Source organism: Alosa alosa, chromosome 6 (genome assembly GCF_017589495.1).
Source record: "Alosa alosa isolate M-15738 ecotype Scorff River chromosome 6, AALO_Geno_1.1, whole genome shotgun sequence".
NCBI classification, from domain to species: Eukaryota; Metazoa; Chordata; class Actinopteri; order Clupeiformes; family Clupeidae; genus Alosa; species Alosa alosa.
The window spans coordinates 31,003,094-31,026,722 of record NC_063194.1 but is presented as its reverse complement, the minus strand read 5'-3'; the positions used below and the strand labels follow the sequence as shown (position 1 = coordinate 31,026,722).

Sequence of the window (23,629 nt, the reverse complement as noted above, 5' to 3'; positions counted from 1 at the left end):
CTTTGCGCGTGCGCCTTGGGAATATGATAATTTTGTTGATATGCAACTGGAGTTTCTCCTTTCGGGATTTAGTTAAATTTGCTCATTGTTTCTCCTTTTCCTGACTTTTTGGCTACACGTTAAGATTACGCAGAGTGTTCTGCATGACGGGCTGATGGAAAACGCAAGGGATCTGGTAGGTAGAAGGAGCGGTTTCAGTTTGAATCTAGCATAGCTAAATGTAATCCTATTTTCAGCCTTTGTTGTAGTGTCACTCCGCAGTGGCTATGCTAGTCCGCAAAGTGGATATGTTTAGCTAGCTACAACTGCTGGATGTAGGAGTTGCGCTCCTACAGATTTTGTTTTGGTGTTAAACTTGTGCTTTTTTCTAACTGGATACCTTTAGTACACAAACTATCTACGTAAACATTATTCACAATATGCTAGTAAACCTAGAGCACTTCCATAATGCTAACTCGTACCGGGCCCCATAAAAAGTGAACCGCACTGCAGAGGAAATTTGTAGCTAACGTACTGTTAGCCAGCTGGTCGGGAACATTAAAAATGTGTTGTGTCTGTGCCCGCTTTGCAGCTGTCATTTATGCTTCTAATAAGGAATGGGAAACATCCTGGAAGACGGGCTAGTGGGCCGTACGGGTCTGTGTTGTGGTGATTTATTCATTGTGAACAGTGCAAAATGGCATATATGCTCTGCTGTTCAGGTAACGTAATCACAGAAATCCCCGTTTTAGGATTTGCCTGCTATCTAGTTTATCGTAAATTGAGTGATCGTAGTCCACGAAGTGCAAAGTTTCTTCCAGGTATTGTTATTTCCCGCGTAACAGAGAGCATACAGTCATTCTTACAGCCCCCTTTTATTGTGCTTAATTCCCCGGTGTATATAATTATAAGTCAATATTCCAGGATTGTTTGTTCCCTAATAGAAACAGTGCAACCTTTCAACAGAATGCCTAAACCAAACTATCAGTTATTGATGGACAGCAAAGAAAATAATCTGTCGCGTTAGGCCATTGATCATTTTTTATTTAAAACTATTTAAAATAGATGCAAACGTGGATGTTGCAATCCAAAGGGTGGAAGTATAGGCTGTGTCTGTGCCTCCCACTCCACACTTTAAGCTGAATTGTTAAAAGGCTACTTTCATTTCCCTAGACGCTGGAAACAGCTGTGATCCACTTATATGAACCAGTAGCTGTTAGTGTCACTTGTTTGATGACATCTCTCCTAGTAAGAGGTACTAGTTAGGTGACCATAATTCTAGCTTAATCACAAATGTTAATCAATTGGCGAAAACTTGTCGAAGATTGAAAGATGAAGGCTTTCCCCCTTACTTCCTAGCTAGTATTTGGGCCTCTAACCTTAATTTTACTTTTGCCATGGTCATTCATTCTGGCAAAAGGGAAGTTTGTGTTGGGACATCAAAAATGGTGGGCATTACCTCCAAAACAGTGGACTTTGTGAAGTGATGTTAAGTTAAATTTAAATATTTAACAAGTATCCTTGTTGTTATAATTTATTATTATTATTATTATTATTATTATTATTATTTTTTAACTCTACAGAAAGACTATGTAAGATGATGCGTACTAGGGATGGGCGATATAGACTAACATTATTTCATGGCACTTTTACAGTACTCCATATTGTATAGAATTCCTTGTGAGTTAAACAATTTCAGTTAAAAGTATCCAGTCATTTATAGTACTATAACCTCTGCCTCTCATATCACCTATAGGTTTGCTGCAGTTGTTATATGGTCAGCAAAACCATTCGTCTATGTGCAATAGGCTTATAGGACTACTTTTCTTTATTTTTCTTGTTTTATCCCACCCTTGATAGATGTGGACATTGTCAACATCTTTCTGTTTAGATCTCATGTCTATACGCCTGAGTCCAGGCAGCTTTGCGAGGACTGTCTTTTCCTTAATGTGGACTTGACCTGTGTGCTGTGACCTGCAGGCGGAGCATGGCGCCCGTTCGGAGCGTAAGCGACGGGACTCGTTCGGGATGTTTGACGGCTACGACAGCTGCAGCGAGGACTCCAGCAGCAGCTCGAGTTCGGAGGAGAGTGATGAGGAGGTGCCTCCGCTCCCCGCCAATCTGCCAATCATCAAGACCAATGGCCAGGTCTACACCTACCCCGACGGCAAGGCTGGCATGGGTACGTCTCCTGTTATTCCTCTTCATCCTCTTCCTCATCCTCCTTCTCCTCCCAGAGTTTCCCACAGAATTGAATTCTATTTGTGGTGGTAGGTTTGCAGAATTAACTTGAATGCAACAGTTTTTAACAAATTAGCGCAGCGTGATTATGATCCAGATTTAAGCACAATTTAGCCAGTTTGCACAATTGCAAGATTGTTAATGTTTTCTTTAAACGTACATGTAGGTTTGTTGAGAGACAAGGAGAGGCTGCGCAAAGGTGCACATAGCTCTACAATTAATGAATTCCAAATAGTACAACATGGAAAATCATTGTGTGGTGGTCAGTGTTGATAATGTGGTGGGCCGCCACAAATAAGTCAATGTATGGAAAACACTGCCTCCTCTGTCTGTCTCGTCTTCTAAGTGTATCAACAGTGGCGTATTTGCAGCTAAAATCGATAACTTTTGTAGTGTAAAAAATTATATTCTGTAAATGGTTTTAGGCCACAGCATGCATAGTAAGCTTAATATCAGTCAGAACTGACAGACTATTTGATTATATCTTCTTCATGCTGTCATTCCTCCCTGATACACTTTGGGGTGCAAGTGTGAACAACGCAAAAAGGGATGCAATGGTGAAAAGTTTATGGCCTTATGGCATCATTAGTATGGTCAGTTTTGGAATTGCTTCACAGAGATATAGTTTCCTCATTTTTAGTTTTTCATGTAGTGATCCTGGGTTCAAATATAAGTATAAGTGTATATATACTCTTTTGATCCCGTGAGGGAAATTTGGTCGCTGCATTTATCCCAATCCGTGAATTAGTGATACACAAACAGCACACAGTGAACACACAGTGAGGTGAAGCACACACTAACCCAGAGCAGTGAGCTGCCTGCTACAGCAGCGTTCGGAGAGCAGTGAGGGGTTAGGTGCCTTGCTCAAGGGCACTTCAGCCGTAATTGTGGGCATGGGAGAGCAGTGCTCAACCTCTTCCCCCGCCCACATTTTTCCTACTGGTCGGGGATCGAACCGGCAACCCTTCGGTTACAAGCCCGAAGCCCTAACCAGTAGGCCACGGCTGCCCCATAATAAAACGCCTTCCGTATCAGCAATAGTTTGTTGTGTAGTAAAAGCAACCCATACCTCAGTGGATTTAGATTTGCCTGTGCAAACCCAGGTGTGAGCCTGAAATCACTTCTCCCTGAACGTTGATTTAACAGCATGTAGTGAGGATGGCCTCTTTCAAACAAGAGCAGTATTAAACATTCATTTATTTTCTGAATTCTGCAACAAATTATTTTTACTTTTGTTGTAAATTTCCAGTGTGCATATACAAATCTTTATTAAAACACCAGACACAATCAGTATGTACTCGCTGATGAAGGCTCATTTCTCATTTTAAACCCACTAGCAAGCTTCACATTGCATCCCCCAAATATGTTCAAGGTGATCTTGTAGTGTGTCGACACTCAAGCTTGGGTATCTTTTATTGGCCATATTCTAGTCTGTTTTTCCAAACCTTTGTACAGCCTAGCTGATATTGAAGACCATTGTACAGCCTAGCTGCTATTGAAGACCATTGTACAGCCTAGCTGATATTGAAGACCATTGTACAGCCTAGCTGCTATTGAAGACCATTGTACAGCCTAGCTGATATTGAAGACCATTGTACAGCCTAGCTGCTATTGAAGACCATTGTACAGCCTAGCTGCTATTGAAGACCATTGTACAGCCTAGCTGCTATTGAAGACCATTGTACAGCCTAGCTGCTATTGAAGAAGTGAGACACTGTAATGATGTTGTTGTTTTTGCTTCCTTTAGCTACGTGTGAGATGTGTGGGATGGTGGGGGTGCGGGACGCCTTCTACTCCAAAACCAAACGCTTCTGCAGCGTCTCCTGCTCGCGAAGCTACTCCTCCAACTCCAAGAAAGCCAGCATACTGGCCCGGCTTCAGGTAGCCCAAAGACCTCATTTTACTATGTTACTATTTTTTACTTAAACACATTGCACAAGTGTGCACATTGTACACATCACATTACTTGACCTTACGTAATAAACGTATAAAACACTACAAAACACTGCCTTTTCAATTATTTTACAGTGTCATTGTTGTGTATAGTTTTATTATTGCACACAATGTTTTGATTTGGAAGTGTGAATTTTGTATGTCCTAATCAGGGTAAACCACCTACAAAGAAGGCCAAGGTGTTGCAGAAGCAACCGCTCATGGCTAAGCTAGCCGCGTATGCTCAGTACCAGGCTAACCAGCAGAGCCAGGTTAAGAAAACAGGTGAGCTGAGCAGAAATACAGGTAAAGATAACTGGTATTTAACAGACACTAAATGGCAATTTATAGTTCAAGGGACAAGTGTCGATCGACAAAATATGATGTAAAAATAGATACAATTTGTGTTGCTGAGCACGCCGCGTACATCAAACATATGAAACTGCCCAGATGTTGTGGCATACTCTGATTTGATATCAATTCAAAGTTCTATTGTGTGAGTGTTGCAGTGATCATGGTTTGTGTGAATTCTATTTAGTTCTATTGTGTGTTGCAGTGATCATGGATTGTGTGAATTCTATTTAGTTCTATTGTGTGTTGCAGTGATCATGGTTTGTGTGAATTCTATTTAGTTCTATTGTGAGAATTTGTTGCTGGCGCTAGACTATGAAAGTCTACAGCTCCGCGCCATCTGTCGGCAACAATTGTTTTCTGTCGAGCAACACTTGTCCTCTGAACTATAAACTAGCCTGAATCCAAAGTGCCTTTTACCATTCAAGTGTGTGTTCTGTGCGTAGTAGGGCCTTGCTGTCTGAGGTAACTCTCTATATTGACAGTAGAGACCCCAAGACCACCATAACCTTCTTAGTTGCGCACAAGCATCTAGAGCTTTCCCTCCTCTCTGCTGTGGTTATGTATGATAGAGAGCTTTACTCGGGGGATATGTTGGCAGTGGTTTGGCAGATTCTTCTGTTGCTTTCACAAGCATCTGAATCTTTCTCTCTGTGTGTCTTTCTTGGCCTGCAGCTGTCCCAGTTGAGGGGTTTGACTGGGGACGATACATCGGCAGTGGGGACATGGTTGGAGCTCCCGTGAGCTGTTTCAAACACGTATGTACACAGTGAGCTGAACCCAGCGCTTGGCAAAATGAAGAATGTCATGATTGTGTAATGTTTATTGTAGGAAAGCTGGAAAATAATTAGCAAAATATATGCAATCATTTGTACAAATATATGACAAACATTTGCATATCAGATGTGTGAAATACAGGTGTCAGTTACACAGTTAAATAATTAATGTTGTTGTTTTGTCAAAAATGTTTTGAAAGGTTGATATGCTTTTATGCATTCTAAATGTTTATTAACAGCAAGTCAAGTCCTTAAAACTTCCTTAAAAATCTGACATAAATAACAAATATATGCCTGAATGGATGTACGCAAATATGTATATAAAGTTTGTGCGTGTTTGGTGAAAGCGGGCATTCATTACCTCAGCTGACCTGGCCTTCTCCATTAGCAGCTGGTGGAGAGTGTGAGTGTGAGCTGTGCTCTCTGTCTAGGTTCCCATGGGAACGTCTTGGGGTGACATCACTGACGGAGTGCGCATTGAGGTGCCCAACTCCGACAGCAGCTTGCCCATGAAGGTCTACTGGATAGCAAGCATTATTAAGCTAGCAGGCAAGTCAGCCAGTGCAATCTGGCACAGGATTTTGTTGCATTGAATTGTTCTGTTATTTGCTGCATAGTTGAATAAATGTAACATCAAGTATTGTTGATGTGCAAAACAAGTATCTGGATTGGTTTACAGTAGTGCTTTTGACCATAATCCTGGACACAAACACCAATCCTCTTTATAGAGTTTCATAACTAACAAATTAAGTTATTTCCTCTTACAAAAATCTGAATGTGTAAATATACAATAACTTCTGCCCTCCTGTCCATTAAAATAATACACACACACACACTTAAATCTTTCATCCTTTGGGAGTGTTGATGATATTGCAGGTCATGTCGACCCAGAATGTTTAAGAATAGGGCCCTGCTGTGTTTCCGGTCCACAGGCTTCAAAGCCCTGCTGCGCTACGAGGGTTTCGATGGAGACTCTGGACAGGACTTCTGGTGTAACGTCTGTGTGCCCGATATCCACCCCGTCGGCTGGTGTGCGTCTATGAGCAAACCCCTAGTCCCGCCTGAATGTAAGAATTACGAGGGAGGGTGGTGGGTGTCTATGGGCAAACCTCTAGTCCCGTCTGAATGTAAGAATTACGAGGGAGGGTGGTGGGTGTCTATGGGCAAACCTCTAGTCCCGTCTGAATGTAAGAATTACGAGGGAGGGTGGCTGCCCTGCTGCTGGTGTCAGGTGTTTAGGACGTGTAGTAGGATTTATTTGGGGAAGTAGAGAAATAAAGCACTCTAAGGCAGGGATCTAGCCTTAGTGAGGGCCAAGATGGCCGTTCCTCAACTTCTGAATGCTGTGGCATCTATTTTGCTCTGTGTAATATGTCCCACCGCCTGTTCAATCTAATTCCAGCATGCAATAATATGTCACACACGTATGCTATATCATGTTACTTGTGGTTTATGTTTTGCAAGGTTTAGGTCTGAAAACAATAACGTATTTCACAGACATGAAATGTTTTAGTTTTGAGGCAGTTGTACCATATTAATGACTCGGACCTGTATTGTAATTTAAGGCTGACGAATGTGTCTATTTTTTCATGGAGAACAGATGCTCATAAATATTCAAAATTGTCTTCAACAAGCACAGCACCCATTATAAATATGGATCATGCCACAAGACAAATACCTACTCCGTCAAGAACTTTAGCATTTGAACCCATTCATAAAACAACTGCTGAAACATATTTCTTGAATCCTTTCACCCTTTTGTCAAAACTGTAAACACAAAAAACCATTTAACAAACTACGTTCACAAAACCCTTGACTCTTCTGGCAAAATCAAACAATCACCCCAAAACAGTTCTTGGGTTAGCCCAAGACCAAAGACTGTTTTCAACTCTTGCTCTGAGCCAGTGAAAATAAACACGTCTGAGCATTCATTGCACACAACGTCCAGCCATAGAAACTACACTGTACAATGTACTGAAACTCCAGAAAGGAAATCTCCATGTGCATTGCAATGCAGTAAATGCATTTTTTCTTTGGAAGAAAAAAATATTCACACAACTCAGTAACATGATCCAAATATATTGCTTACTGTAAGCACTGCATGCAATGCAATATGTAATGTCATGCCATCACAATTTCTTGAATTCGTCTGGAAAATCTTGTGCTTAGTATTGCTGTTTGTGTTCCTCTCCCATCACCTCTTAGACCCACTCCCCCCTCCTCAGCCTCTCAGATTGATTCCATCCTCTGTTGGGATCACACACACCCCCCAACCTCAGTGTGGCCCGCACACACTCAACTGGCTTATAGTGGTGTCATCTCATCAGTCGCAACAAGTGTGAACACTTTTGAGTTCTTGTACTGTGTATGCATTCATATCTGTGCTGCATATTGTGTCTTACCTTCTGCTACCTGTGGTAGGCATTTAGGCGTCGCAGGTGCATCACAGTGCAAAGAGTGTGTTTTAGTTGGGAGGAATGTGTTTTAGAGAGTTGTGCACATAAGATTAAACGAGATCTCCAAACAGTGCCTTAGAGAGTTGTGCACGAAAGATTAAACAAGATCTCCAAAGTGTGCCTAACAAGGTTTAAAAAGTGTTTATGGTTTTGACAAAAGAGTGATTGATTGAATAAACGGGTTCAGACCACTAAGCATTTGGTTCAGAGAATGGAGTTTAGCGATTTAGGAAAAACCATAAAGGTGAGGTTTACTGTTTTTGTCGGAGGCAGAAATGAAAAATAACGATCCCTCTAAATGACCGTGACTATGTCAGTCCAAAGGCTGCGAGTCTTGGGTCTTGTTGTGTTTAATATGCAAATATAATCAATTAAAGACAGTGAGGGTACACTGCGTATGCAGGAACTGCAAACTGTCCCTTTAAAAAAACTGCGCGGTTAACAGAAGCGGTCACCTCTCGTCTGTTTTGTAGCCATTCAGCACAAGGTCAGCAACTGGAAGGCTTTCCTGGTGAAGCGTCTCACTGGGGCGAAGACCCTCCCCCCGGACTTCTCTTCCAAGGTGACCGCCAATCCCCCCCACTCCAGCTGGGTCTCGGTAGTGATCAGTGACAGTGCAGTAGAACACATGATGGACATTATGTATCAGATGTACCCAACATTGTAACCATTTAAAACTTGATATTGTTCAGATCCTTATTTCTGTGTTTGTATTTGTTGCTGTAATTATCAAGCTAATTGAATGCATCTTGTCATCTGGCCAATTTCACCACTCTTACACAAATTCACTCATCTATTTATTTACGCCCACACCCACCTACCTACCTACATACCTACCTACCTACATATACATGTCTATACACACAAATGTGCATGACACACACACACCTACACACACACGCACACACCTACCTATACATGTCTGTACACACAAATGTGCATCACACACACACAGGTGCAGGAGAGCATGCAGTTCCCCTTTAAGAAGCTGATGCGCGTGGAGGTAGTGGACAAGACGCACCTGTGCCGGACGCGCGTGGCCCTGGTGGAGCAGGTGATCGGCGGCCGTCTGCGTCTCGTCTACGAGGAGAGCGAGGACGGCTCTGACGATTTCTGGTGCCACATGCAAAGTCCCCTGATCCACTCCATCGGCTGGTCCCGAAGCATCGGTCACCGCTTCAAGAGATCAGGTCAGCACAGAGGCTCTGGTCTCTTCTCTGACCCTTGCGGCCGGGCTACACCGTGTGCACTATTGAAGCATTCTGTTCGCGGAGCGTAAAAATAGTTCTAGAAGACTTAGTTAGTAAGTAAGTAAGTTTTAATTTATAAAGCACATTTAAACACGGCATAAACGGACCAAAGTGCTGTACAGCAGATAACTAAAGATAAAGACTAAGACGGATAATGGACTTGCATTCTTTTGCAAATGCACACGCTCCTGTCACGTCTGGTGTTAGCCAGTTCCATTGATTATAGCGCAAGTAATGCTACCCCATACATCAGAAGACTTTGACAAGATTTTGGGAAAGATTCTTGAAAGATTGGAGTCTTTTAACTAATGCCCTCCATTCAAGCTTTACTCAAAAGACTACAATCTTTCCCAAATCTTGCCAAAGACTTCTGGTGTAAGGAGGGCTTTAATTGCTGCTGCATAGACTCTGCCAACGGCACGCCTGGTGTAGCCTACCTGTTAAGAATCTATTGGAGAAGATTTAGGTGATATACTGTTTTGTGTGTGTTTGTGTGTGTGTGTGTGTGTGTGTGTGTGTCTGAGCTTTTTGCCTGAAGAAGACCCAGCAGGGTCGAAGCATTGCCTTTTGTACATTAAATATACGGGAGTCTAAAGCAGTGTTGCGGACATTTTTTATTATTACATTACATTTTTTCACTTGTGTCTGTGAGCTTAACACACAACTTTATTTCCTCAGACGTGTCCAAGAGGCTGGAGGGGCAGGTGGACGCTCCAGGGCAGCTATTTGTGAAGGTGAGCGATCAAACGGCACAAAAGCCTTTACTCCTCCTTAAATGCCATTGTCCAGTCCCTCTCTTATTGGACACACAACAACCACTCGCTTTGAACTCTGTAATCCTATCCATGCATGGGTCGAGAAAGATATTAAATGCCTTGTAATTGTAATCAGAGGCTATTCACGATAGCAAGATCTGTCAATCCGCCAAGTATACCCACATCTGACCACCACACAGTTGGTATCATCATGGGGCAGCCGTGGCCTACTGGATAGCGCTTCGGACTTGTAACCGGAGGCTTGCCGGTTCGAACACCGACCAGTTGGAACGGCTGAAGTGCCCTTGAGCAAGGCACCTGACCCCTCACTGCTCCCCGAACGCCGCTGCTGTTGCAGGCAGCTCACTGCGTCGGGATTAGTGTGTGCTTCACCTCACTGTGTGTTCATAAATGCAGAGACCAAATTTCCCTCACAGGAGCAAAAGACTTTACTTATAAGACTTGCTTAGAGTTCATACTTTGCTTCGGTAGTGCAGTGCATGCTTGTAGTGAATCTAGTTTAGTTTACACGCACACACACACACACACACACACACACACACGCCACGCACACACGCACACACACACACACACCCACACTCAGTCGTGCTTGTTATCACCGTTAAGTGGATTTGGTATGAATTGAAGTGTAATTAATTTTTTTGTTTGTTAACGTTGACCTTTACATAAGCATGGTTGTCAGTGGTTGGTCATCAAAAGGGTAGCCAGCGCTAACTCTGACTCACCTCTGAGTCACCGACAGCAGCAGTTAGCTTGTGTAGCACAAGAGGAGTGGTTTGGGATATTAGCGCTGCATTTGGGGGGGGAAACGAGGTGTGTGTGTGTGTGTGGCAGGGTGAGCTTATATCACTACCACCTCCTGCTAGGATAGTGGCTTTACCTGGCCAGAGGCTTTGACTCTGTCTGTCTATCTGTCTGTCACTTAGACAGACAGATAGACAGCCGAAGTGCCTGTGTGTATTTTTAAAATGGCTGCTGCTCACACTAGTGTGCGTGTGTCCCTCAAGTAAAGTGTGTGTGTGTGAAAGTGTGTGCGTGTGTGTGTGCGTGTCTGCTGCTCACACTAGCATGTATGTGTGTGTGTGCATATGCTTGCTGCTCACACTAGCATGTGTGTGTGTGTGTGTGTCTCAGGTGAAGTGTGTGTGTGTGTGTGTGTGTGTCTCAGGTGAAGTGTGTGTGTGTGTGTGTGTTTTTCAGGTAAAGTGTGTGAATGTGTGTGTGTTGCTCACATTAGCATGTGTGTGTGTGTATGTGTGTGTGTCTCAGGTGAATTGTGTGTGTGTGTGTCTCAGGTGAAGTGTGTGTGTGTGTGTGTGTGTGTGTGTTGCTCACACTAGCATGTGTGTGTGTGTGTCTCAGGTGAATTGTGTGTGTGTGTGTGTGTGTGTGTGTGTTGCTCACACTAGCGTGTGTGTCTCCCTCAGGTGAGGGATGTGGACCAGAGTGGGGAGTGGTTCAAGGACGGCATGAAGCTGGAGGCCATCGACCCCCTCAACCTCTCGGCCATCTGTGTGGCCACCGTACGCAAGGTGAGGCCTGCCTCGGCCCTCCAGGAGGGAATTTAGAGGGAATTTAGAGAATACTTGAAGGGTACAGGAGGTTTCCTTGAATTTCCCCTTGGGAATCAATAAAGTGTCTGTCGGTCTGTCTGGCTGTCTGTCTGTTGGTCGGTCGGTCGAGATGAGGGCCTATACCTCACCATCGCTTCACAGTGGATGAGCTTTACAAATAAAGTTTGAAATGTCTTGTCCATAGTCATATGTTGTAATGTGTGTGTTGGTTGTTCTTATTTCTTTTCTAAGACACTGAATTACTTTCGCCTTAGATAGAGAATCAACTGGTTAGCACAGAAAAGTTGTCTATGCTGTTTTTAAAATACAAATCCTCTTCATCGTGAAGATGCTCCTGTGCAGTATCAATATATAATGTTTACTTTTTTTTTGCAACTGTAGTGTATTTACTTGTTTGTTTCTGTCAGTGAAAATGGAGACGGATGCAAATCTTGTCACTCTGTTGCTGTCAGCCTGACTGTTCCAGTAGATTGTTTTTGTTCTCAAGTCTTGAAGGTGACGCTGCCAATGTATGTGATGCGCTGTGATGTCACTTCCTGTCTCAGGTGCTGGCGGACGGTTACCTCATGATTGGGATCGATGGCTCGGAAGCAGCGGACGGCTCTGATTGGTTCTGCTACCACTCCACCTCACCATCCATCTTCCCAGCCGGCTTCTGCGAGATCAACTCCATTGAGCTCACCCCTCCCCGAGGTACGTGCGTCTGTCTAACCCCTCCCCGAGGTACGTGCGTCTGTCTAACCCCTCCCCGAGGTACGTGCGTCTGTCTCGGGCTCGCTTTGCTAGATATGTGTACTGTTGTTTTAGACTTGATTTCAGATGTGAACTAATGCTCTTTGGCAATCATCTTACCAGCAAATTACAATTCCTATCATTGCTGCTATGACACGATCAACATTTTGATGTCTTCAGTCTCCAAAAAAGGAACATCTCATACTCAGTGGTGGTTCGTTGCAATAATTCTTGCTACTTTGTCTGCCTGACAGTTAAACTTAACATCCTCTTCAGTCTTGGAGCCCTAGTTTCAGGCTGACTGCACACACTCGAGCATATCCTGTGTTATAGGCTCAAAGGTCATCTTGTGTCTGTCTCTCAAACACGCTGTCATAGAATAGAATAAATCTTTATTGTCCACCAAGGTGGAAATTTTTCTTTGGCTCACCAGACATAAAAGACAGATAGACATACAGCCACAATATCATCTCAGAAGAGTTAAAATATCATGATAAAATACATAGGGAAAAAAAAGTTTACAAGATTTGATAATCAAACAGGGATCAATGCACTCTGAATTACACAATTCATTAAGATTAAGTGAAAGAAACTCTTGTGGATTTGTTTATTTCCGCTATGGATGTGGATTTTTATTTTTGTGCAGTTTTATTAAATTTGTTTGATACTGTTCATTGTCCATCAAACACAGCCCTTCTCCATGTACCACTTATACCCCAGCCTATTGGAATCCTCAGCTCTCTCTCTCTCTCTCTCTCTCTCTCTCTCTCTCTCTCTCTCTCTCTCTCTCTCTCTCTCTCTCTCTCTCTTTCTCTTTCTCTTTCTCTTTCTCTTTCTCTTTCTCTTTCTCTTTCTCTTTCTTTTTCTCTCTTTCTCTTTCTGGTTGGGTGTTGGTGGCTTTCCTGGGTAAGTCTCTTGCTCTGACTAGCTCCCTCCCTGTCTCCCTCCTGTGCAGGGTACACAAAGCTCCCTTTCAAATGGTTTGACTACCTCAGGGAAACTGGATCAGTAGCCGCTCCAGTGAAGCTCTTCAACAAGGTGAGTCTGTTTTTACCTCTGCCGTTAGTCGCTGGGATCATTTAACACTGTTTCTCATTTGTGATGGAGCATAACACTATTGTTGTTTAAATAAATAATAAGTAAATGAATAAATACTCATCAGGCCTGTGCTTTTATAACGATGTAATGCATCAATGAGGCCTTTTCATGGTCCCTATTGTAGTGTTGCACCAAACCATATTTAAAATCAAACTTAAATCTGGGATGGATTTGGCATGTTCTTAAGCTATATTGTGGGCAAGTTCAAGGTGCAGCCTGTGGTGTTGATTGTAGAAATGAAATAGCTTCTGGTGGTAAGTGTACTACTGTATACTATATGCGACTACTATGCACTCGTTTGGAATCGCTAAGAGACATCCTTGTTATTGAAAGAAAATCACACCTTATATTCAAGTATCTTAAACTGGATTGGACATATAGTGCAGACATTGACAATGTGGTAAAAGACCCGTCACCTGGAAATGGCTGATTTTGGATAGAATGTTAATACCCTTTTTCATTGACTGTAACTCCTGTGTTTCAATTGTATATAAAGGAGGCTTAACCTAAATTATCATGTTAAAAAGGAAAATTCATCTTTACAAAAACTTTGCAATTATGTTTGTGTACCTAAAGACTGTTTTGCAGTTTAAGGAAGCAATAAACAATGCTTTCTTCCCTGGCTATTTTAGTATTGAAAGTATGAACTATAGTCAGATAGAAAAGGCTTTCTTAAGAAATGCATTGGCCTGTTATTTGTCTAAGAAATTAAGGTTTTTTCCATGCAAGACATTAGCCAAAACCAAAGATATCTAAAAGAAATGTGTGTCTGCCACAGAACCAGGCAAACCGTCTTGAACAAAGATAAGCATGAAGCCCTGGTGCACAACTGGGCAAGTGAATACCTTTTAAGAACATCAGTTTGTCTAGTTTGACAGATTCCCTAAAGGTCTTAAGCTGGCAGATTTATAAAATGGCACCGTTCCCATAAAACTCCACCAGTCTCCTCAGCAGCAGTGAAGAAGTCAAGACCGAAAGCCAGAGCATCACACCAAATGATACAACGCCTTTAGTGAAGAGCCACTCAAGCTGTAATGCTTCACTGTTTGCAAGTGCTGTAAATGGAGGATTATTTGAAAGCAAATTTTCAATGTTTGATGGATTGAAATATGAACAGTAGTGTCTATCTGAAAGATGCTTGTTCCCCTGTTATCTTCTGTTTGTGTTGATTGTACTGTTTGAAGTGTGCTTATGCAGAATGTTAGGCTGGGGAATGGATGTCAATACATAATAAAAGGCAAAAACAGAGAAACAAATGTGAAAGAATGTGTGTGAAGTGCTTAATAATTTAGGAGATGACTGTAGATCCTCTCTCTGTCCCCAGAGTTGCATCAATCAAAAACCATTTCCTTTTTTTCATGATGGAAAAATGGTTATTGCTTATTTAACTGCATTGTGTAAAACTCTGTACCCAGTGTAGGGTAGTGTAAAAGTTTAGCATGCTTTTATTCCAAGATAATCTGTTAAAATGTCTTTGTTTTGATTTGTCCTTTTAATGAAGTTGTTATGTTTTCCCTGTTGTTTACTAAGCCATGCGATCAGAGCTAATCTGGTTGTCTTGCAAATGTTTGTAATTGTTTCATCCATCTCTGATGCGATGCAGGAGGTTCCAAACCACGGCTTCCGCTCGGGAATGAAGCTGGAGGCTGTGGACCTGATGGAGCCGCGTTTGGTGTGCGTTGCCACGGTGACCCGCATCGTCCATCGGCTGCTGCGGATCCACTTCGACGGCTGGGAGGACGAGTACGACCAGTGGGTGGACTGCGAGTCGCCAGACCTCTACCCCGTGGGCTGGTGCCAACTGACCGGCTACCAGCTGCAGCCCCCAGCCGCTCAGGGTGAGGCCAGCACAGCACGCCCAAAACAAAACAGCACTAAACAAACACAAACAACAAACATCACAAAAAAGAACACAAATCAAACAACGGTAAACCAAGTCAATGGCAGTACTCTCAACCAAATGTCAAACGAAAATGATAAAACAAGCTAACTTGGAGGGCAGCCGTGGCCTACTGGTTAGCGCTTCGGACTTGTAACCGGAGGGTGGCCGGTTCGAACCCCGATCAGTAAGAAGCGGCTGAAGTGCTCTTGAGCAAGGCACCTAACCCCTCACTGCTCCCCGAGCGCCGCTGTTGTAGCAGGCAGCTCACTGTGCCGGGATTAGTGTGTGCTTCACCTCACTGTGTCTTCACTGTGTACTGAGTGTGTTTCACTAATTCACGGATTGGGATAAATGCAGAGACCAATTGATTCCCTCACGGGATCAAAAGAGTATATATACTTGTACTTAATATATAGAACACACTGTAAAGCAGTGAAAACTAAATCTGAAAACACACTATGTATGACCAATGTAAAACAAATGCTACAAAACAAGTAAATCTAACAAACACATTACAGAGACAGAAATCTTGAATTTCCCCTTGGGGATAAATAAAGTATGTATCTCTATCTATCTCTATCTATCTATCTATCTATCTATCTATCTATCTAGATCTATCTATCTAGAGCTAGCATCATAAACCACACTTAAAGATTTATTCATATCATCATATCTATTCATATTTTATAGATACCAGTCACATACAATTTAAATTTGCATGCTATTTGTCATTCATTGGTAATAGCAATGCATAAACTTGCAGATAAGGGCTATCCATAGCTAGCGTATATTTTTTATTTTTTTTTCTATGGTTGCTGCTCTGTGATTGATTGAGGAAATGACTTTGTTTGTTTGTCTGTCTGTCTGTCTCTCTGTCTGTCTGTGTCTCTGCCGTCAGCCTCTAGAGAGCGTCCTCCAAGTGTGACCAAACAAAAGAAGAAATCCCAGCAGTACAAAGGCCAGAAGAAAAGTAGGTCAATTTACACCCGGTCCTTTGCCTCCCTCTCTCCTCCCCCTTTTTCTCCCTCTTTCCCCCTCTGTATTTCCCCTTCCTGCACCTCCCCCTGCCCATATTAGGGTAAGCCCTGACATGCTGCCCCCCCCTCCCTCCTTTCGCTCCGCGGTGGGGCCCACCGATGGCTTTGTGCCAAAAGAGTGATACGAGATCTCTGTCTGTTTGGGTTATGTGGACTTGCTGAGCCATTAACGCATTTAAGTAGTTGAGGGGCAAAGATGAATCCACTGACCATCAAATAGCCGGATATCCAATGCGTCCGGTGTCCGTGTTTTCTCGTGTAATTGTGGTTGAACTAATATGGGTTGTGATCTCCTATCTTCTATCTCCTGGAAAGGCAAGCTTGTAAAGGTAACTTAGGATGGAGTGTAAGGTCAGGACATGTCCCTGTCTGTCTTGGCTTTCTAGAGCGTAAGATCCCCATTGGTAAGCGTCCAGTGAGTCTGACGGGCATCGCCCTGACCAGGGTCCCGCCACGGAGCCTCTCAGGGGATGAGAACATGACCCCCCCGGATTACCCCTCACCCCCGACACCACCCAGCGCCTCCGAGGCCGTGCACACTGTGAGCTCCTCCGCAGGCCCTGAGCTCAGCCCTGCCCGCAAAGCAGGTAACCTCCCCCCACCTGCCAAGCAGGTAGCACAGCACAGCACACCTGAGCTTAACCTCACGTGCAGAGCAAACGCAAAAATAACAAACGCAGCACACCTGAGCCTGGCTCCGCTTTTTCAGTGCAGGTAGCGCAATACACTTCGCCTAGCATGTTATCCAGGTAGCGCAATACACTTCGCCTAGCCTAGCATGTTAGCCAGGTAGCGCAATACACTTCGCCTAGCCTAGCATGTTAGCCAGGTAGCAGAGTACACTTCGGCTAGCCTAGCATGGTATCCAGGTAGTGCAATACACTTCGCTTAGCCTAGCATGTTAGCCAGGTAGCGCAGTGCATCTGCGCTTGGCCCCACCGGTAAAGCAAGTGGAATAGCACACCTGAGCTTTTAGCCTCCTTTTGTGCAGATAGTAGCACAATGTACATTAGCTTAGCCACACCTGTAATCCAGCTAACAAGCTTCTCGTCACCTGGTAGCGTAGCTTAACCTATGTGGCATGTTTGTTGGTCTAAGCATCAGGTAGAGGGGGGTGCGTCTGAGCATAGATGCAGTAGTTTCTCTCCTCTCCTTGCCTTGCTTATCCTCTCTCCTTTTCCTCTTTTCTTTTTCTCCCTTTCTCTTCCCTCCCTTTTCCTGTGCTCTTCCTCCTCCTGACCATCCTCCTCCTCCTTTCTCTGCTTTCTGCACACATCTTGGAGGCGCCTTCTCTTGGGTTGCCTGACGTCTTCTTCCCTGGCTGCTATCTTTTTCTTTCCTTCTGTACTCCTCTCCTCTCCTCTCCTCTCCCCTTCCTTCTTTTTCTGTTTTTTTTACTCCCCTTCTCTCCTCTTTTTCTTTCCTTCTCTCTCCTCCTCTTCTCCCCTCTCATCTCCATTTCTTTCTCCCTTCTTTCTTCTTCCCCTCTTTCTCCTCGCTTTGCCTTTTCCCTCCTCTCCTCTCCCTCACCCTCTCCTCCTCCTCTCCTCTCCCTCTCCTCCTCTCCTCTCCCTCACCCCCCCCCTCCTCCTCCTCCTCCCTCCTCTCCCTCTCCTCCTCTCCTCTCCCCCCCCCCCTCCTCTCCTCCTCCTCTCCTCTCCCTCTCCCTCACCCCCCCCCCCCTCCTCCTCTCCTCTCCCTTCCCTCCTCCTCCTCCTCCTCCTCCTCCTCTCCCTCTCCCTCCCCCCCTCCCCTCCCACTGTTGTCCTCTCCCTTCCCCCATCTTCCTCCTCCTCCTCCTCCTCCTCCTCCTCCTCCTGCTCTCCTCTCCTCTCCTCGGCGCTGCTGGCAGGGGTGGCGCTGCAGGTGAAAGAGGAGTTGATGGAGCCTGACGAGTTCACCTTCCCACAGGCTGTTACTGAGCGCCCGAGCCCCGCGCCTGGACTCTACATCAAACAGGAGCCCTGACCACCACCACCACCACAGCTGATGGAGACCGGGGGGGAGGGGGGCGCAACAGCGGAGCAGAAGAGCCTATCACACACACACACACACACACACTTTTCACACTGCTGACAGCTCACCAGTCCCTGGGGGACGCTGCAGGAGTGGAGTAGAGGGGGGAGGGGCTCCCTTCCTCCCCACTCAGCAGTGTCAGGACTCCTGTTCCTGCTCCTGATCAGTCATCCGCAGCGCAGCGCCTCGGCTCAGGACACGCAGATGAGGGTGAGACCAGAGGGGGGGGGGGGTGGGTTCATATGGAATCAATTATAGTGATTTTGGTGACTACATTTTGCTCTCTAGCTGGTTTTGTATTCTACAGTTTTTGCTTTTTTTTCATGTTTGTATCATTTTTGGGTTTTAGTTTTAGATTTTCCCCCCCTTTTTTTTGGAAGCAGCGGTGGGGTGAAGGGTCATCTCTCTGGGGTCGAGAGCTGTATGTGTACATAATGTATGGGTGTGTCTTCGGGATATTATGAAAAACAGGGTGTATAAAGTTAAAACCTTACTGGTAGGAACAATCAGATGGAGATACAGTATATAAATGGAAACACATACAATGACATGCATTAAGGTTTTCTGCCAAGTCATAATAAAATTTACTTCCTTTTTATGAAATTATGCCATAATCATGATGACTGGTACCTATAGTTTCTGCAGTGAGTTTGCCACAATGTGGCAGTGTCGTCAAACAGCGAATGTTAAATTACATAAAAGGTCGAGATATCACTATTCTATATAACCGCTTATATGTATACCATTGAATGTCCAGAGTCACATTACATAGAAATATAAAAAAGAAATAAAACTATTCTAAAAAAAAAATATGTCAGTAATTTACCACAAGGATAGCATAGCCATTTGTACAATTACCATCAATAATCACAGCTGAGGGGTGTGGCAGACTAGGAGACTCACTGTCTTAGACGAGGAAATGGAGTTTGGCATTTCTCTGCTCTTCGTTTAACTACCGTTTAGTTATCAGGAAGAGACATGGAGCCAGAGGTGATCAACCAAGACCTTCCATTGCTCCAGTTTTGTTACCATTTTTACGGGTGAAACTAATTCAAACTTAGTTGTTCATGTTCTATTTTCTTCTTACTACAACCGTTTATAAAAACGTGGCACTGATATATTCTACCTCTCCAGAGAATCAGACTGGTGTGCAAAAAACAAAGTCAAACAGAATCTTATTACATAAAAATAAACATAACAAATTGTTTTTGCAACCACAAAAAGTGTGTGTGTGTGTGTGTGACGAGTGAGACAGCTGACAAAATATACAGTATGACAATATACAGTCTGTGTGACATATGTGTCATATAGATTCAATGTCCTCTTTGTGACCATATTCTCCAAAATAGACTTAATAAATTTCACTAATATAGTAATTTTATTGAAATGGGAAATGGATTAATTCATTAACACATAAAATACAAACGTCTATTATACATGTAACAGAGAGAGAGAGAGAGACATTTTGCATAATATTTCATCGTTTTAGTTAACGAGCACCAAGGCATGAACTAGATATTCCACCTTTCTAAAACTTGAGAAGGGAATGGACTCCTCCCTTCACATACCAGTAAGGTTGACATTTTGCTCTCAGGAACTAACTGAATTTTAGATTTTAATCTCTTTCTTTGCTGGTCCAACGTATTGGTCTCTGATTTTAATCCTCATTTGAGTCAGCCATTTTGTGTGTCGTTTCTACATTCATTTGAACAGTCAGTCTGAACTCTCGATTTGTCACACACTGTGACCTGTGTAGGGCTAGACTTCCTCTTTCTTTTCCCCCTTTCTGTTAACACAAGGCCCGCTTCAATGTGTGAACCTGTATTGTTGGCTATTTACACACCTACCTGTCTGTCTGTCTGTCTGTCTGTCTTTTCTTTCCTTTAGTTTGTGATGTGCTTGTGGCTCCTGTTTTTGTTGTCTGTCTGGTATGGTTTAGGTTTTTATGTCTCCTCTTCAAGCTTGCTGGCTGTATGTTGAATCCGTCAAGTTAGATGTGTGTTAACTGTGCTCTCTCCTGCGTGGTGTAATTAGGGTGTGTGTGTGTGTGTGTGTGTGTGTGTGTGTGTGTGTGGAATTCCAGTTGTTAAATGTGAATGACGTGCAGCAGTTGGTGACTAAGGTCTTTCAGATCACTTCGAAGCAATAAGGCCACATCCATGGTATTAAACATAACTCATATCAGCCTTTTGGCTGAGTGAAAGTGTTTTTTGTTTTACTATAGGCCTAGCTCTTTAAAGAATACCTAACGATAATGGCTTAACCTGCTGTGTGACAAAGAGCACCATGTTTGGAAACTCCCCAAGGGTCATTTTCTGTTGTGTGCCGTCCGTGCTGAAAGAGAGACCAAATTGTGGACATGTGTTGTGTGTGAGGTGTAACATGGCATGACTGTTCCTAGGCATTGTACAGCCTTTTTTCGCCTTCGCAGAGAAATAAGAGGTTTGGAATGGCGCCAGTGTCATAACGCAGCATGCAGGGGAGAGGGGTTGTAGGCAAAAGTAACACGCACAAACTTTTTGTCTGTAGTAGGCTTGCTAAAAAAGATACTCACGACCAGTCAGAGACTATTAGATTATTCAGCAAAACCTTTCGTTCAGAGTCAACGAGACGGGGGAATCCAAACGCCGTGCATGCACCAGTGATAGCATCTAGTTGTCTTACGTGTGATTTGTTCGAAAGTTGTTAGTGTTGTGTAACTTTTGGTCTTCTTGACTACACGGGTTTGTGTGTATGTCTGATGGTGTGTGTGTGTGTGTGTGAGCAAGTGTGTGTGTGTGTGCGTGTGCTTTTTTTAAATGTTGAGCCCCATCATGCTGTCTTTGTATTCTGGTGCTATATATTTGATAAAGTGACTAATCTTTTCCTAAGAATGGAATGATTTTCAGAAACTGTGATTATGGTGAAGAAATTGAGTTCTCTTCTCGTATTTCTGTATTTTTGGATACAAATACAATGATTTGTATGGGCTTAATTTAAACGTGTATCCCTTTCTCTGCATGGAACTTGTGGGAATATAAAAAAATGGGGTTTTTACCTTTTTCTGTGTTTTTTAATAGTGAATATATGATTTACTGTCCTTTGGTTTTCATGATCAATGTCCCGTGAACTTGAGATCTACCCAGCTCTATCGAATATGTACAAAATTTTAAAATATATGTATTTGGAGAAAGAAGTATAGATGTTTTAGTTTCATTTTTTAATCAAGTCTTTCTGCAGCATGGATGTGGCAAAGCATTAAAATTATGTGTAAAAGTTTATTCACTTTTTTAACACTGAATAAAAGAATATGTCAGATTATTTTATCTGTTTGGCCTGATGATTTGGTAAGGCTGCATATAAGGATGCCAGTTCAAAAAAACGCTTACTGTTTAGAGGGCCCAATAAACTTACGGCATTTCATGAAGGGGTGATAAGAATATGCCATTAAAAAATGACGCACCACACCTTAGACCTTTGACACAAAGATTGCACAGGTTTTGCATCAGTGTTTTTGAATAGAGGTTGGCACTTTTGAAGGATCCTCTACAAATGCACCTCCATTAGAACCCACTCCACAGGTGATTGACAGGCTCATTCTCAACCGCTCAGCAGTGGTTCTTAAACTTTTGTCTGGCGACTACCCCAAATTCACCCAAAGGTTTTTTCTGCATTAAAACACATCAAATAAGCCATGGAGACAGTATTTTTCGCTGATCAACCACTACAGAGCTTGCTCTGGTATATGCTATAGCCCCAAATCGCAAACAGCATTAGCTAGGGGCAGTGAGCAAAACACTTTCCAAATAGCTTTTTTTTAACCAGTAATATTGTTCAAAACAGCATCAAACCTCGTCAGTAGCTTGCTCAGGGTCCCTACACATAAAACAAAGTACCAACAACATAGTTGGCGAACCCAGAGTTTATTACCCAGTGGTAGATGAATCTTGAATTTCCCCTTGGGGATCAATAAAGTATCTATCTATCTATCTATCTATCTATCAAGTTAAAGGCACAGTCAGGGATTTCACAGGAAGCTGTGTTTGTTTGTGTTTATGTTTATATTTACATTCATTAGCAGCCGTTGATTGCTGAATGTGATAAAAACATTTATGGGCTTGAAATCGCATTTCCCTGACTGCGCCTTTAATGTTTTACTTTAGTTTGTCCTTTGCCCACTCAACACTTGCTTTCAGTTTTCATTTTGATATTTGCCCTTATGTCTTGATATCAGGCACTCTTATCTTTATATTTTTATAGGTGTGGTGCTAAAACCCGTTTTGAAATCAATTGAAATCAAGCAACAGGAGTATTGTAACAGTTTAGCTCCTCAATGGTGTTATTTATCATGTCTAAGTGGACTGTGTGCTTGGATGCCAGCAACATACTTTTTTTCAAACCTCACACATTGCATTTAATACTGTGTACAACCCACACTCCACCAACCGACACTTTACCAAAAGATCCACCTAAAGCTTCATATCCTCTGAAATGTACAATGTAGTATTAGGGCCACATATGAAGACAATTTCACTTTTTTTTTTCATGATGAGGTTTTAAACTCGAAATTTTGAGAATAAAATTTAAATATCATGTTGACTCTATTCTCGCCATTTTGTCTTTATTCTCGACTCTAAAATAACAAGGATTTCCTTGTTGCTAAACCTGATTCTTTAACAATTTCACCAAATCATCTAGAGGCTACACAAGGCATTTTGTTGAGATGTCGGGCAACTGATTGAGTCTGAGACTGTCCAGAGCGGTCGCTCTCCCTCCAAACTAGTTTTGATGGACATGTCAGACAAGAAACCACATGAAATGCTGAGATTAAAGTGGACATGATATTTCAACTTTATTCTCGAAATTTTGAGTTTAATGTCAACATGTCGAGTTTAATCTCGTCATGGCAAAAAAAAAAAACTTCATGTATGGCCCTAATACGCCGACACAGGAATTGTTGGTAACTTGTCTTGTTGGCAGGAACTACAGATTGATGATGTGTTGGCACCGGCAACAGAGTTGAGGAGTATAGGACTGCTCCTTTACGGCAGAAATCAGAAGCGTTATCATTTTGGAAACATTGATTTTCTACTGAAATACAAATATCAAAAGAAACTTAAAATTATACAAGAGGTACCACTGTAGAGCAATTGGGTGCACTGGATTTTGAGACGAAACAAAAGCATCATTGTAAAACAGCAAAATGGACCGAATGCCAGTAAAGATCATGCAATAGAGTTTAGATTTATCACACCAAATCAACTGTTTTTCCTCTTTAGCAAGGACAAAGTACACTAGAGATTTGATTTTACAAAGACAGCATGTGGACAAGTCAGAGCAGCCCAAGTGTTCTGGCAGAGGACTCAACCTGCCAACTCAGATGGCTGGAGAAAAGATGCCAGGTTGGGAGTCTGGGGGATTGGGGTTTGAGTAGCCTATAGTGCCAGTCATCACATGTGTCTTTCCTAGACTGGCAGGTTTAGCAGTTATTCACCCCACCCAGATCAAAACATTATACTCACAACAACTACGGATGATTGGATGAAATAA

At 43.0% G+C, this 23,629-nt stretch overlaps 1 protein-coding gene across 6 annotated transcripts; it reads left to right on the top strand.

The window, feature by feature from the left end:
* mbtd1 (mbt domain containing 1) lies at positions 1 to 21,400 on the top strand. 6 transcript variants are annotated; one of them, XM_048245637.1, is made up of 17 exons: positions 1 to 175; positions 1,960 to 2,161; positions 3,968 to 4,101; positions 4,326 to 4,437; positions 5,179 to 5,261; positions 5,711 to 5,828; positions 6,212 to 6,346; positions 8,209 to 8,297; positions 8,691 to 8,925; positions 9,664 to 9,719; positions 11,189 to 11,293; positions 11,881 to 12,028; positions 13,023 to 13,105; positions 14,769 to 15,003; positions 15,946 to 16,017; positions 16,471 to 16,671; positions 17,937 to 21,400. In XM_048245637.1, the coding sequence occupies exons 1-17, from the start codon at positions 155 to 157 to the stop codon at positions 18,050 to 18,052; spliced, it is 2,145 nt and encodes a 714-aa protein (XP_048101594.1). In that variant the 5' UTR covers positions 1 to 154; the 3' UTR covers positions 18,053 to 21,400. The 6 variants fall into 6 exon arrangements, with proteins under 6 accessions (XP_048101594.1, XP_048101595.1, XP_048101593.1 ...); XM_048245638.1 differs by having other exon boundaries at positions 4,326 to 4,458; positions 17,996 to 21,400; XM_048245636.1 differs by having other exon boundaries at positions 4,326 to 4,458.
* The last annotated feature ends 2,229 nt before the right edge of the window (positions 21,401 to 23,629 follow it).

Coding starts and splice junctions, on each gene's coding strand:
- mbtd1 (XM_048245636.1), top strand. CDS start 155: ATGGAAAACGCAAGGGATCTG. Junction 2,162..3,967: donor CGACGGCAAGGCTGGCATGG/GTACGTCTCCTG, acceptor TGCTTCCTTTAG/CTACGTGTGAGATGTGTGGG. Junction 8,298..8,690: donor CCCCGGACTTCTCTTCCAAG/GTGACCGCCAAT, acceptor ACACACACACAG/GTGCAGGAGAGCATGCAGTT.